The 14,371-nt window shown below is 41.2% G+C and overlaps 2 protein-coding genes across 4 annotated transcripts in view; one reads left to right on the top strand and one right to left on the bottom strand.

Annotated features, from left to right (window-relative positions):
• Nucleotides 1–3,873: 3,873 nt before the first annotated feature.
• Nucleotides 3,874–12,085, top strand: dek (DEK proto-oncogene). Of its 3 annotated transcripts, none has more exons than XM_041043980.1 (12): nucleotides 3,874–3,937; nucleotides 5,331–5,488; nucleotides 6,821–6,919; nucleotides 7,030–7,139; nucleotides 7,672–7,766; nucleotides 7,885–8,014; nucleotides 8,286–8,646; nucleotides 9,016–9,182; nucleotides 9,317–9,407; nucleotides 9,879–10,018; nucleotides 10,213–10,281; nucleotides 11,246–12,085. In XM_041043980.1, exons 2-12 carry the CDS (start codon nucleotides 5,365–5,367, stop codon nucleotides 11,255–11,257), a joined length of 1,398 nt encoding a protein of 465 aa, XP_040899914.1. In that variant the 5' UTR covers nucleotides 3,874–3,937; nucleotides 5,331–5,364; the 3' UTR covers nucleotides 11,258–12,085. The 3 variants fall into 3 exon arrangements, with proteins under 3 accessions (XP_040899914.1, XP_040899911.1, XP_040899912.1); XM_041043977.1 differs by having other exon boundaries at nucleotides 8,286–8,653; nucleotides 9,014–9,182; XM_041043978.1 differs by having other exon boundaries at nucleotides 8,286–8,654; nucleotides 9,018–9,182.
• Nucleotides 12,086–12,690: 605 nt separating this feature from the next.
• LOC121185670 (atrial natriuretic peptide receptor 1-like) overlaps nucleotides 12,691–14,371 on the bottom strand; it is a 46,302-nt gene continuing 44,621 nt past the window's right edge. Inside the window, exon 23 of the mRNA XM_041043976.1 lies at nucleotides 12,691–14,210. Within this exon, the coding sequence (XP_040899910.1) occupies nucleotides 14,065–14,210 (146 nt within the window). The 3' untranslated portion in view covers nucleotides 12,691–14,064. The remainder of the gene's footprint in view (nucleotides 14,211–14,371) is intronic.

Genomic DNA, 14,371 nt, shown 5'->3' with positions numbered 1-14,371 from the left:
GTAACTGACACAGCTTTGGTTTTCACCTCAGCTCCAGTAAAATTAGACCTGGGATGAAAACGTCCCTGAGGTGCGTAAAACGATATGAAATGTTGAATTCTGCTGCTGAGAATTAATCAGTGGAATCTGGGGAAATTAACTGTGAACAGCTTGACTCTGTTTCATAACGTTACAGTTATAACAACCCAAATAGTTTTTATCTGTAGAAATGATCCTAATGCATATTCAGAGCATCTAAAAATTACAGACACACCAAAGAAACAGTACGTGGCTAATGTTGTTAAGGGAAATCACACATTTATTTTTCTTCTAACCAAACTCTGTCAGTTTCCAGATAAAATCTTTAATATTTATTATCATGACAGGTATTGGTTGAACGTAAATCTCACTTTGTAAACATGATGTAAATCCTCCATAGGAAAATAAAATAAATAAAAGTGAACTGAGGAAGTTACATAACTAATAACACTTTGTTTGATATGAATGAATGAATACTTGAATGTCGGACTCAGAGGTGCCCAGCCCACACCGGGCTGAGACGCTTACATTAAACAAAGTATGAGTGTAAATGTCTTCATGTCACTGTCACGTCCAACAGTCTGAGATGTTTGTACGTGAATGTGTTTTATTTCCAGAGACGTCCACATCACACAGGCGGCTCTGAATAAAGGTCAGATGTCAGATTTTAACTCAACACAAATGGACGGCTGAGTTGTCCGACTGCTCAGGAAGGTAAACGTGCTCCATATGTTCTCAGTCACTGTATTTCTTCAATTTTCTTTATCATTTTAAAATAATAGACTCTAAAGGAAGAAACTATCCAGAGCATAGCTCAGTTCTTGATTGTTTCCCTGCATTGTAATCTGAAATGAACAAATCCTAAATGTGTTTTTGATGTTATTTAATGATTTGGGAGACAAACAAGACTTAAACATCCAGATTATCACTGACGGAAAAAAATGATATATATATATAAAGTTTTACAAAGGATTTCATCAGTTTTACCCTCTAAGCTTCTCTGTTTTTTGGGAGGTGCTCATTAAATCTCAGTTTGTCCTATGTTTGTTTTCTGTCTGTTTTTGTGTCTTTTTTAGGATTTCTATTTTTAAAATGTCTCAGGAAAAAGGAAGTGCCTCGATGCTGAGACGTTTTTATGTCCAATTACACCAAATCTCATTGGGTTGATTTCTAATCAAGGCAACAACACTAATGATTATTATTAGATTTTTTTTTTGTTATAACAAAAAAAAAAAAAAAACAAGTACATATGTCTGGGTGGCATCAGAAGAGCTGACAGCTAGTAAAACAAGGTGAATCTTACCTGGTCTAGATGAAGAGGATCCTGAACATCTTTGTCAGATGATAACTCCACATTTTCAGAAAAATCCAAAGGAAAGTCAGTTTTTTTTCTGGAAATAATCACATGGTGACAAAGAAGGAGAAGAAAGTTTTATTTATCTTAGGAAAAAGGAAAAGTCTCCTCATCGGTTCAGAGCGGTAGCAGAAGGCAGCAGCTCCTGAAGCAGCAGCTCTCTGCTCTCTGGGACTCGCTGTGAGGTTTTAAAGTGGTGTGGTGGAAGGTATGGGGGGTGGTTAGTGTCACACTGAAGAGGGCGTACAGTATGAGGGTCTGTAGTTTACCTGTCACAGTCTGTTATCATAGACTGGTCAAACTTACATGTTTTATCTTGGTGGTTTTGTCTCACTAACAGTAACAAGTCAGTAAAACTTCAGCTTTCGCTGAAGCTCACGGAGATGAGCAGAATCAATACAAACAAAGATTAGTGCCACATGAAAAATAATGTAATCAAATCTCATGAAAAGATCAAAACCAGCCATGTGTTATGTTCTGACTTACCCACTATGCCCGTGACTCTCAGTTCCAAACTCACTGGTTCAAACTGCAGATGTAAATCTTTAAAAAAAACACAGACACAGATATGGTTTCTTTTTTTTAAAGGCTCAGTTTGTTCAAACAGCTGTTCACTGTAGTTTTTATCAAACAAACAGGAGGAAACAGTTTATTTGTTGGGGATTATTTTCAGCAGCGGCTAAATCCACATTTGGTGCTGTTGTGAGTATTTGGGGCAGGACAGTGTGTGTCTCAGTTCAATAATCCAACTGATCAGACAGTTTCTCAGTGAGCTTGCTTGCTTTTGTGGCATCAATCACCCTCCATACATGAGATAGGGCTCCATGCAGTTTAAGATGCCGCCGCCGCTGCTGCTGCTGCCGCTGCTGCTGCTGCTGCTGCTGCTGCTGCTAGGCAACAAACTGGTTTTCTGAATGAAACTTTATGGAAATTAAAAAGATGCTCCACTTTTATAACAAGCATCCCTGTTCCCACAGCGCCACCATGTGTCCTGCTTCACACCAGTACAATGAAAATCTGATATAAACTCTCTATAATGATGTCTAATGTCAGTGTTAATGTGTTTATGTTTAATCCTTTTTTACCAAAATCAGAAACCACAGAAACAAAACTTGTGATGTTACGACATGTGAAACAATGAGTGAATGAACGTTCGACCACGCCTGTAAACCCACTTATGTTGTTTGAATTCTTTTATTTAAATTTCACCCATAATCTTGAGATCACAGGTTGAGGATCTCTTTCACTGGTGTGTTTTATTCACTACATTACCACTTGATGACAGCGGTATGTGTTTTCTGAAATGGGTTCATTTTCTTTAAGCGATTTCCTAAAATAAAGACTAAAGACAATTTTCCATTAATACAAATGGACAAAGGTTGCAAACAAAGTGACTGTGTGATTTAGAGTAGGATCTGCAGGAATATAAAATGTAGAGGTTCTACTGAGCTGAGACATGTAGAGATGTTTGAATCATTTTCTGGCACCGACTCATCTTCCCAGCCTCCTGCCTGCTCAGGACAGCCCAAGCACCAGCGTCCATCTCCGGTAGCAATTACAGCAGCAGCAGCCTGTCACCTGGACACACCTGCTGCTGCACATCATCGCTGCCTGTGGCTCATTATTCATCCATATATGTCTGAATAAGGAGCCTTCGGCTGGTCAGGTCTGCTGGGACCATAATGATAATCAGAGGTGTATGAGACTCAGACTGAACTGAGGGAGATGAATATTTTCAGCCTGGAAGCTCCATCTTATCCCCATATATTACAGAATGTTTGAAATCTCAACATGAACCCTACAAACAACAAAGGTAAATGAAATGGCCGTCTTCTTGTAAAGCTGCTGCCTGGAATCTGTTTTCAAATGTGAAGGACAATTTTTTCTGGTTCTGCCAGAATCAGTTTGTTGTTCCAGAGACTCTGTGTCCATGTTTAATACACACCAACTCCATGTTAATAAAACATGTTACACTCAGAAATGCCAGCATGCATTCAACATGATCTGGTTTTTGAGTATGGTATTGTTGGACTCTGCTGTCCCCACAGTGCAGCGAGCAACTTCTCACAGCTGGAAACAAACAGGAGGAAGCTCTGACAACAGCTCAGCAAACAAAATGATGAAGTAAAAACTCGTTTTTATCTTAAATAAAACAAATGCAATACAAATATAAAATATGATAATATTTAACTGCAGAATGTGTACTTTTACTTTTGGTACTTTAAGTACAATTTGTTTATAATACTAAGTAGATTTTTAGTTAAGGACTTTTTGTTGTAATGGATTTTATTTTATTATTAGTATTTTTTTGTTTGTTCGTTTTTTTTTTTTTTACATTTTTTCATACGACTGCCATGTTTACAGCGGCAACAGAAGGGGGCAGTAATGCAGCCTGAACGGCCTTCGAGCTGCCAATAACAACGCGAAGAAGTAAAGCGTCATCAGTGTCCGGTCCAATCAGTGGGGTAGCCGCCGCAGTAATCCCCGCCCCGCAGAGAAACCGCCATCATGAAATCAAAAACAAGAAGCTGACAGATGAGACGCAGTTACCAGGTTCATGACAAGGTAAACTTTTCTTTTTCTGTCAGCTAACGTCGGGCTCTGAGACTCTGCATGTTTGGCGACATTTAAGCGGGCACTGTTGCATCGCTTCGGTGGGTTATATCTGGTCCGTGGCGGCATTTCTCTCTTAATTACCGCACAGCTGTGAGTGAACGTCACTAACATTATTACAGCTAACGTCAGTGCTAGCAGGCAGCGGCTAGCTGCACGGAGCTCTCTGCTGGCAGACACCAACGCCTGGTTTGCTTTTTTAAACTCACTCAGCAAACAGATACCAACGCCGAACTAACTAGCAGACAGCGGAGTAGCACCGAAGCGAATGTGAAAGTAGTGGTTGATACCCGAGTCCGATAGCCGGCTAAGTTAACGCGCAATAGCTAACATCTTTAAAATGCGTGATGCAAAGTTGCAGCGCGCCAATCGGCGTGGACGTTTATTGTGAAGGAATAAAGACACAAGACAGCAGCAGCCTGGGCGGCGAGGAAGACAAGTGGAGTATAAATACTGAGCCGAATACTTCCGAAGAAACTTGCAGAGGTCCAGGACTCGGTTGAAGTTCGACAAAGGTTGAATGTAGGCGAAATTTCCGCTTATTATCACGATAAAATCAGCCCCACCTGTTAGTGCTAATCAATCCGCCAGACACCACTGAAAATTCTGTCATTTTAATGGACAAAAGCTCTTATTTGGCAAAGCACAGACTAACAGTACTTCTTTTTAAGACTTAACGAGGTATTAGAATCCAGACCACAGTTCGGCATGTTTCTGATAAACCACACTACATTTACTAAAGTACATTAGAACTTCTGCTATAATCGCAAATAGAACAAACATCTAGGCAAAGTGTCATTTTAGCGACAGGAAGTAGTCAGTGGGGATCATTTATGTATCAGATATTTATTCTCATGTGCACGGTTACAAAGCCCAGTACATCAGTCCTGCGTAAAGTCATACTTTCTTAAAATGATGATGATGATGGTGATTTTCCTGAGCTTTCAACTGCAGTTCATGTGTTAGTGAAGACAGTGAGATGCTGCGGATAGACGTGGAAAATGCTAATAAGTGGACACAGTTAAGACCTTTCTGACATGTTTAACCAATAAAACATGTTAATATAACACGTATCTTTGAATAAGAGTGAAACACTTTGCACAGTTTCACTCTGCAGCTGTGTGACAGGTACCCTGTTTTACCTGTGGTATATAGATGGCTTGTGTATTGTTTCTGTGTGTCAGATCGGTGGTGTTGGTTTTAATACATATGTGGATAAAAGGCTCTGTAAAAACTTAAGCTGTAGCATTTGACTTGCATTGTGTTGCATGCTTGTGTACCACACACTCCTAATCAGACCAACACTGGGGGCCGATGTAAACATGGTCGTCTGTCTCCTGTTCAGGACAAACTGATAGACAGACTGAGGCAGCGCAGATATGAGTGACGTGGCGGAGGAAGCGATGGACAGCTCTGCAGTGTCAGAGGAAGAAGTGGAGGACCAGCAGGAGACGTCGCAGGGAGACCAGTCGAGTCCGAACAAAAGCCGCAGTAAGATACCAGGTAAAGGGAAACGGATGGTTTACTCCCCGTGTTCAGTCCACTGGCCAGAAACTGAAATAACGTCTGACAGGGACGAACTTCTTCTGTGGGGGTTACACCTGTAATACCACTCTGACAACTTCCTGTGTTTGATAAAGATAAGTTATTAACACGCGTTCTAGGGCTGAACGATTCATCGTTTTCTGATGGAAATTGCGATTTGTCCACTGTTTTACACAAACCTGCCGCCTCCCTACCTGCCGAGCTCACCGATCAGAAGCGGCGTGCCGCTCGTGCACAGGTCAGGCTAACGCAATCAGCATCACCTGCTCCACCTGCTGCTTCATTAGTGAAATGGCTTCAGCTGGAGCAGAAGCGGAGTTACGGCGTTTAATCCTCAGTAAAAACAGCTCGTCGCTCGTTTGGGAGCGTTTCGGCTCTGAGGCCGCAGACGTGCAGCAGAAACAGGTACTGTGCAACACCTGTCGCGCTGAAGCTGCAACATCTAGCGGAAACACAACCGGTTCATACCGACACCTGAAAAATCAGCACAGGTGTTTGCATGACGGAAAAGTTCCGGTGAAAAGTCTGAGAACGATGCTCAGGCCCGAAGAAGCGAACAGACAGTTCCAGCATGTTTTACCAGCGTCACTCCGGATGATGAGAGCAGCCGAACACACAGGGAGATAACGGCTGGTATCATTGGTAACTGTTGAATTCATTACTTATTTAACATTGGTGGGGTTTTTTATTGTTTTGTATTTTATTTAACTTTTATAACTTAACACAGTTAAGGACACAGTTTTTTGCACTACTTTAAGTTCAGACAGTCAAAGATCCTCTCTGAGTTCTTCATCTGTAATAACTGCCGTTGCTCAGTGACTTTATAGAATGTACCTGCAGGTTTCTGGTTAATAAAAACGTTTGAAATCAGTTCTTAACTTTAGTTTTCATTCTTGCATTAGAGTAAAGGCATTTAATGTTTTAATGGTGTGATGTTATTTTCTGTCATGTTTGTAAATGTCACTGTTCATTGTGAATATTTCACTGAACCTTGATTTGAAGAAAATCTGGAATCAAATCGAAATCACAATATCTGCCAGAAAAACTCGCGGTTAGATCTTTTCCTAAAATCGTTCAGCCCTGATGTGTTCAAACCATTTTTGTGCCGTTCGTACCGTGTGCTGTCACTGGTTAAATCCTGGTTGTCATAGTTTTCAAGCTGTGCTTCAGTATTCTTCACTGTTACCGGTAAAGAGTTGTTGACCTTAGTTCAGTAAAAGTGGTTGCTGCAGTGTTGATTCATTGTTGTTGACTGAAAGAAACCAAACGTGTTTTACGCTGTCATTCTAGTGGTGGGTGAAATCATTGAGGGCAAGCGGACAAAGAAGACAGTGGAGAGGCTCGATTTCCAGGCACCCAAGCAAATGGAGAAGCTCAAGATTGGAGATGGTAAATATTCAACTGTGAATATTTATGAACCATCACCACCACCATTAATGATCCATCAGGTCATCGTTTTCTTAAATTTCTATGAAAACTGTAGGTTTTCTCATTTTCAGGTAGCGGAGATAAATTAGGAGACATTGCACGCACCAACTTCCAGATCACGAAGATGAAGCCAGCTGACCTGAAACCTCTGCACGCCATCCTGTTCGACAGACCAGGAAAGGTACAGACACCTGCAGCCCTACAAACATGTCTGAACTGATGAAGTGTGCTGAGGTGCAGCTTGATGTTTGTTCGTTTGTTTGTAAAATGTTATTCTTCACAGAGAAACTGGGTTTATTTCAGCACGCAGACGCAGCTACCAGGTCACAAAAACACCGTTTGAGTCTCTGAAACATATTATCGTTAGCAAAGTTAGCATCGTAGCTAAGGAAGCATCGTTCAGTACAGTGCCACTGGCAGTTTTGAAGTGATGAATAATGTGCCGAGCAAATATTTCCTCTTTAATGTGAATACACTGTTATGTAGTCACACGCAGGAATTACTGCCCAGCTGTGACCAGCGCCGCACAGCTGTGCTGTGGTTCTTTTTTTAATTTGGTGAAGTCGCCTTCTTTCGGGGGTGTTGACACCACTGCTATAAATAAAACTACAAAAATGACAAACAGTGGTTGTGAATTGCAGCATATACATTTGCAGTGAAGCAGATAATAATAACTCTTAGCACTTCCAGTAATAACTTTGCTTTTTTAACAGATGGCCACAATAAAGAAGAACTTGCGGCTGTTTAATGGCTTTCCCTTCGACGCAGACAGTGAACAGTACTCCAAAAAACGAGAAAAACTTCTCAAGTAAGTTTCTGGGCAGGATATTTAAGTAAAAGATGTTTTGGGGCTGCAAAGTTGACCGCTCTCACAAACTGAGCTGCTGCAGATGAACAGTAAGCTCTGTCTTTGTGTTTGGATGCAGGAATTCAAATTTTACCAACACAAAACTCAAAGTTGTCTGTGGTGTTTTGGATCTGGAGAAGAAAGGAACGCACACAGATCTGGTCGACAGGATCCTGAGTTTCCTCATCGCACCAAAGAACAGCGGGAAGGTGAGCTGTGAGATTTATGAGTCGCAAATTAACCATGTTTGTTTTCGTTGTGCCACATTTTCAACAGAAGTTTTCCCCCCTGGTTTATTCCTGTTTGTTTTTCTTTATCCCGAATTGTTTGTATACTTATTTACAGGTGTAAATACATTTAAATTTAAATGTTAAAGTTTTAAGGTCAATTTTATCTTTGAGTTTTGGTCCTTGAAGTTTTCATCTCTCAGGAAACAGTTTGTCACTGTAGAGACTGAAGCCTTTGTTTGTCCTTTGGCAGCGTGTACCCGTGAAGAAGAAGAGGAAATCAAAGAAGAAACTGTCCGGCGACGACTCGAAGGCAAAGACCAAGCAGAAGAGCAAGTCCAAACCCAGGAGCTCATCGTCGAGTCCCAAAAAGTCCAAAACAGGAAGCAAGTCAAACGCCATCGTCATGGACTCGAGCAGCGACGAGGATGATGATGAGGAAGACGAGAAGGCGGGGGCTCCAGCTGAAGCTGAGGGATCCGATACAGAGGGGAAACCGTCAGAGAAGGAGGAGGACCAGTCTGACAAGTCGGAGCAGTCTGCAGACGAAGAAGAAGAAGAGGAGGAGGAGGAGGAGGAGGAAGAAGAAGATGAGGATAAAGAGGATGACGATGATGATGAGGTGAGATTGTCCAGCCTGAGCACAAAATCTCTTAAATCCCCAAATAGACCAACTGGAGCTGAAACGATTAGTCGATAAATTGGTCGATCAATCACCAACTGGTGCTATAAATGATTATTTTATCATTTTTATCATCATATTATCATTTAAGTAAAATGTCAAGCAAAAATACCAAACGGTAACAGTAAACTGAATGTTTGTGAACTGGACTGTTGCTCAGACAAACAACTGTAACTAGACTGAATAATCAGCAGACTCATCAATAACCAAACCAGTTTGTAATACGATGAACACGAAGCTTGTTCCTGCTCATTTTCATTCAGTTGAAATTTCTCTTTTCAATCTACAAACATTTTGTGTCAGTATCCGAAATCAAAGTCGAGCAGAGGGAAGGCTGCGTCCAAGAAATCGGCACCAGTCAAAAGACAAAGGACACCAGCGAAGAAGACGGGTCCTCCTAAAAAGAGAGCGAAGAAGGACGTTTCAGAAGAGTCAGAGTCTGACGTCAACAGTGAAGCTGACGAGAAGGTGAAACTCCAGTCGAATGAAACTGTCATTTAATCCAACATGGAGCTTATGTTTGACCTTTTTTTGTTTTTTCTGTGTTTGGTGATGTTTCTCTCTCAGATGTATTGAGCTGATGTTGATCTGTTGTTTTTCAGCCCAAAAAGAAGAAATCCGCTCCCACCAAACCGGCCGCCAAAACAAAGAAGGCCGACAGTAGCAGCAACAGCAAAAACAATACAAACACAGGTGAGGCCCGTGTAACCAGGGCGGGACAGGTCTAACTGAAAACTGTGTGATTCTAAAGTCAGAGCCTGTGAATGATGAGTGTGACCAAAACAAAGCAGAGAGGAAGCTCACAGAGTCACTGTGGGGAAGAAGACTGGCCTCTAAAACACCATTTTGGTTCTTTAAGGCAAATCTTCATCATCATCATCGCTCATCTCCACACACCTGAGTTTAACTCCCAAACAATCTTAACAATGGTAAAAGTGATGTTTGATAAAGTTCCTCTTCATTTCTAAACACTCTTAATTTTTGTTTTATTCATTAGGCCTAAAATAATCTTAAAGAGACACTGAGATACATCAGATAGCTGTACCTCTACAGTGTTCACTCATTCTTTTGTTTTATATCCCAACAGTAGTCATTTTACTGCTGTATTTATATGTAGAATAACCTGCACTCCTCACAGCTTCCCCTCATTTTTCTCTCCTGCAGCAGAGGACAGTTCAGACGACGAGCCGCTCATCAAGATGATAAAGAAGGCGCCGACCGACGAACAGCTGAAGGAGACGGTCCAGAGTCTGCTGAAGGAGGCCAACTTAGAGGAGATGACCATGAAACAGATCTGCCGGAGGGTGAGACGCCTCCACCTGTTTACTCATGACTCCTGCATTAAACTGTGTGCACATTAAAGCCTTGAATATAATGGAACAGGGTTCATACTTTACATATTATGTTGGAAATCATTTGTGGAAAAAAAAAAAATAGTTTATTTTAAACTGGTTCATAATTTCCTTTGTCTCATGGAAAACTTTCCTTCCTGTTTTAGGTGTTTGACACCTTCCCAGACCACGACCTGACCGGCAGGAAGGACTACATCAAAGAGACAGTCAAATCTGTGAGTACCTGAGCGCACACATACACACACTCACTCTCTCTCTCTCTCTCTCTCTCTCTCTCTCTCTCTCTCTCTCTCTCTCTCTCTCTCTCTCTCTCTCTGCTGGGTTTTGGTTTTTCAGTGGACTCAGTTATTCATAAAACATGGTCACTGATTTGAACCTCGGATCATTTACACACTTTCTTGTGCAGCTATATTACTTTCAGGATGCAGGGGGAGTAAAATAATACATTTGTTAAGGTGGAACTGAAATTTAAGGGTCTAATGTTTGTCTTTTGTTTGATTGTATATATGTAAAAAATATACAGTTCCAAATGTGTCACCCACAATATTTACTGTCCTGCTTTTACCTTCATGTTTTGTAGTTCCTGGATGTCTGTAATTAGCTGAGTCATTAAATCAAATGGTCAGTAGAAGTTTATCAGTAGTTAATTACCAAGCAAAAATTTTTTTATTTAAATATTTTATAGAATAGATAAGTTGCTCAGCTAAAAAAAGAAACACAACAAAGTATAAAATAAAGGAAATAATATTTAAATCTTTAATAATTTCTGCCTCCACAGTTGGGAAGTTGTTTATCAGCTCCCTTCAGTTCAGAGTATGTAAACAGACACAGAGTTAAAGTGTCTGGCACTGGATGATGTAGAAACAAGGGTCAGCTCTGAGGAACATGCAGTTCCTCCTCGTGTCCAACAGAGGTCGATAAAGATCACTGACGAACGCTCACAGGAATCATGGTGTTCATGTTTCTTGTAACGGCAGCAGCTTCTCCAGCTGCTGCTGCTGCTGGCGGGAGAGTTAGCGTCGCCATAACACTGAATATTTCTGGGTTTTGAACTTTTGGTCAGATAAAACCAAGGCTGGGAACTCTGTGTTTTTCTTCTTTGGCTGTTTCTGTTGCTGATTGATAGATTCAGTGATGCCATTAGCACTGTGACCTCATGCTGTAAATGTTCTCTCGCAGCTCATCACATGAAGATCTGAAGAGCAAAGTCGACATGAACATGAATCGCTGCAACTTCACAAGGGAAAAACTTCAGCTGACGTGACTGAAAAGCTCCTTTTTCATTAGTTTCATATCATGTTTGTTTTCATACAAAGCTATTTTATACATGATAGTTTTTTATATTAATGTGACTTGTGTATAGGTGTTCAGATTAACTCAAAAGTCTTCATCATCATGAACTTTTTTTTTTTTTTTTTTATCGCTCTCTGGCACATCCTGTGCCTCCGGCTGAGTCCAAAGCAAAGCGTCGTTTCTTATACGTAAACTGATTAAAAGCAAAAACTAACATGTAGTTTTCCTGTGTGTTTAGTCTGGAAGTTGAATTTTAGTCATGTTTGGAGAAGAAAGAAGAAACGAGTGGAAATTGTCTTTATCAGTAAATCAGAATCCAAACTGCTTAGCTTGGATCGTCACTGCAGGCTCAGCTTTATTGATTCATTCTGCTGCTTTACTTCATGCTGTTGGTCTTAATTTGAAAACTCTCAAAGAAAATGTTGTGTTCCAGTAAACAAACTGCAGCCAAACACAAATCTGATCTTTGCTTTCGACTCACAGGACTTCTCATTTTTATTTCTGGATCCAGATCTGTACATATGTTTCTAATTAGCTGAAGCTATTTTTGATTAACGCACATTTTAACTCATTTTGTCAAATCTGAAAACAGGTTTTGTTTTTTTTGTTTTTTTTTCCTGGAGTTCTGTTTTGTTCTGTCAAACATTAATGTACAATTCAAAATTCTCACATTAACTGTGCAGGTTAATTTACCTTCCGATTAAAATTGTACCTTTTTGAACAAAACTGTCTTGATGCAGTTTGAAATTTGTGAGAAAACTTCCAACGATCAGGAGCCTTTTCGATCATTCAGCTTTCAGTTATTGAGCTGCGTTTAAGTAAAAAGGCCTCTGATCAGGAAGTTCTGGAAATTAAAAAATTATAATTTCACTTTTTAAATAGCTGCAGCTCTGCTTTGTGTTTTATCTCAAACACTGAGTCAGCTCAGGTGTTCAGAACTCCTGCTCCGCGGTCGCTCCAGGACGGAGGAATCAGCTGGTTCAGGTGAGCTGTGATGTCACAGGCCCTCAGGTAAGCTCTGCTCTCGCTCTAACACACACACAGCACATTTATTGAGCTGCGTGTTTACTGAAGATAAATTCACGTCACTGGTTTGGTGTGAATCATTCCTGTTACAGCACAGATACAGATTATTCTGAGTATTAATCTGAAACGTAATGTTACCTGGAAACGAAGCTCCTCCTTCAGCCAATCATATGATCAATACTTTGAATTCTCCGTGGTTTTGGTAGAAACTGGGATTTTCTGTTTCTCTGAACAGTAACGAACCATTTGTGATGTTTTAGTTTCAGCCACATTAGAAAACTGGAGCCTGCGACTCAGAACAAACGGCTCTGCACAGCACTTTATTCAGGTCAGTACAAACAAACACTGCTGGTTTGATCCCCAGTAAAAACAAATGGCTCAGTTTTCACTTCTTCTCTCCTTCAGCCTGACACAGGGATCCAGAAGCTCAACATCAAGTTAAAGCAAAAATACAAACGAGATGTTTCAGATTATAAAAAGACGGACGGCAGGAAACGGAGAGAAGCTGTGAGTCTGTGATGGAGGGAGGGAGAGTGATGGACAGACTGAGCCGACCTGTGAGGAAGGAGGATCAGCTGTGGTTCATTAGAACTCTCCCGCACATGGGCTGTGTTCTAAAACTGCACTGTGATGTGTGCGAGTCTCAGACACCGCCTCATCGTCCACATGTAATACACATGTAATACACATGTAATGGCACTGTATAAAAATATCAGATGTGTTTCGTACGTTGAGACGCGTTTGCGTTTTCAGTTCATGGGTCCATCAGTTTGCTGACCCGAACCCCGTGAGCTGCTCGGGGTGTTTCAGTCAGGGGTCAGGGGTCAGAGGTGAACTGAAGCCGTGCGTGTGAACATCAGTTGATTGCACCAAGTTATGTGACATTTTCCTAATTTTAAGTTTAAAAAAACTTTGTGTAGTTGTAACTTTTTTTATTTAAAATCACAGATAATTTTTTTTGTTTATTTACAGAGAAGAAATATTTCCAAAGGAGCTCGTGAACTCAGGTTTTTTTTTTTTTTTTTTTTATTGTCCCAGAAGGTCAGAGAGAAGCTGCTGAGACTCCATCAGTCCTCATCCTTCAAGTCGTTCATCCGGTAACTAAACTAAAAAATACTATTTGAAAACACGAGGATAAAATGTAAATCTCACCTGTTATTTCTTTAGTGAGAGAAAAGATTTATGTGATGAGGATGAACTGTTGTTTTTTGTTTTTTTTACCTTCTTCTTCTGCTTCACTGTGGGACCGTCTGGGACTCGCTCACAGCGCAGTGAGTCTTCTGCAGGTTTCACACCAGTTATTTTTTTTTGCTCCTTCACTCACATCAGAATCTTCACCCTCCGTCCTCTGTTTGTCTTTCACGTCCTGTCTCTAACCTGCAGTTTTGTCCTGCAGAGTTTTCAGAGTCTTTGTTGATGTGCGTGGGAAACGTACCGCTGCTTTCCTCCGTGCTGTGGAATCTGAAACCATCCAGGTCCTTTTGTTCCGAGGTGATGAGTCCTCTGACAGATCTGCTGGGGATGAGGAGGAACTCCCTTCTTCCTTTTATTCTGTCTCCTCTGCTTCCTTTACTCATACCATCACTTTGTCCCTTAATTTGTTCTCTCGTTTCCTAATCTCCCTCTTTCTTTTCCTTTCCTCTGTCCCCTCGTTCCGTCCTCTTGTCCGTAGTGTTTAGTCATTGGCTGTCGCTCTCTCCCAGTAGCCAGTAGGTGGTCATCTTCCCTTTGCCCTTGACGTCGATCTCTCCCCTCAGCTCCAGCTGGAAGCAGTTGAACTCCAGCAGGACGTCACGAGTCGCCGCCGACACGTGGATCTTCAGCGCTGCATAAACACACACACACACACACACACACACACACAGGTGCGCTCAGGTGAACTCTCATTTATTGAACATGTTCAGTTTTCAGTCTGTCAGTGAAGATGCTGGGTTGTGTGTGTTTCCTTTTACAGTCTCGTGGCTGTGATCGGGTTTCGGTTTGATT

Source organism: Toxotes jaculatrix, chromosome 8 (genome assembly GCF_017976425.1).
Source record: "Toxotes jaculatrix isolate fToxJac2 chromosome 8, fToxJac2.pri, whole genome shotgun sequence".
Lineage (NCBI taxonomy): Eukaryota > Metazoa > Chordata > Actinopteri > Toxotidae > Toxotes > Toxotes jaculatrix.
Note: the sequence above shows the minus strand (reverse complement) of the source record. Positions and strands in the feature narration are given on the sequence as shown.

What these genes read in the sequence shown, in the direction of transcription:
- dek (XM_041043977.1), top strand. Translation starts at nt 5,365, where the DNA reads ATGAGTGACGTGGCGGAGGAAGCGATGGACAGCTCTGCAGTGTCAGAG. An exon ending in GAGGATGACGATGATGATGA is followed by an intron (nt 8,654 to 9,013) that starts GGTGAGATTGTC and finishes AAACATTTTGTG; the next exon opens with TCAGTATCCGAAATCAAAGT. An exon ending in TGAAACAGATCTGCCGGAGG is followed by an intron (nt 10,019 to 10,212) that starts GTGAGACGCCTC and finishes TTCCTGTTTTAG; the next exon opens with GTGTTTGACACCTTCCCAGA.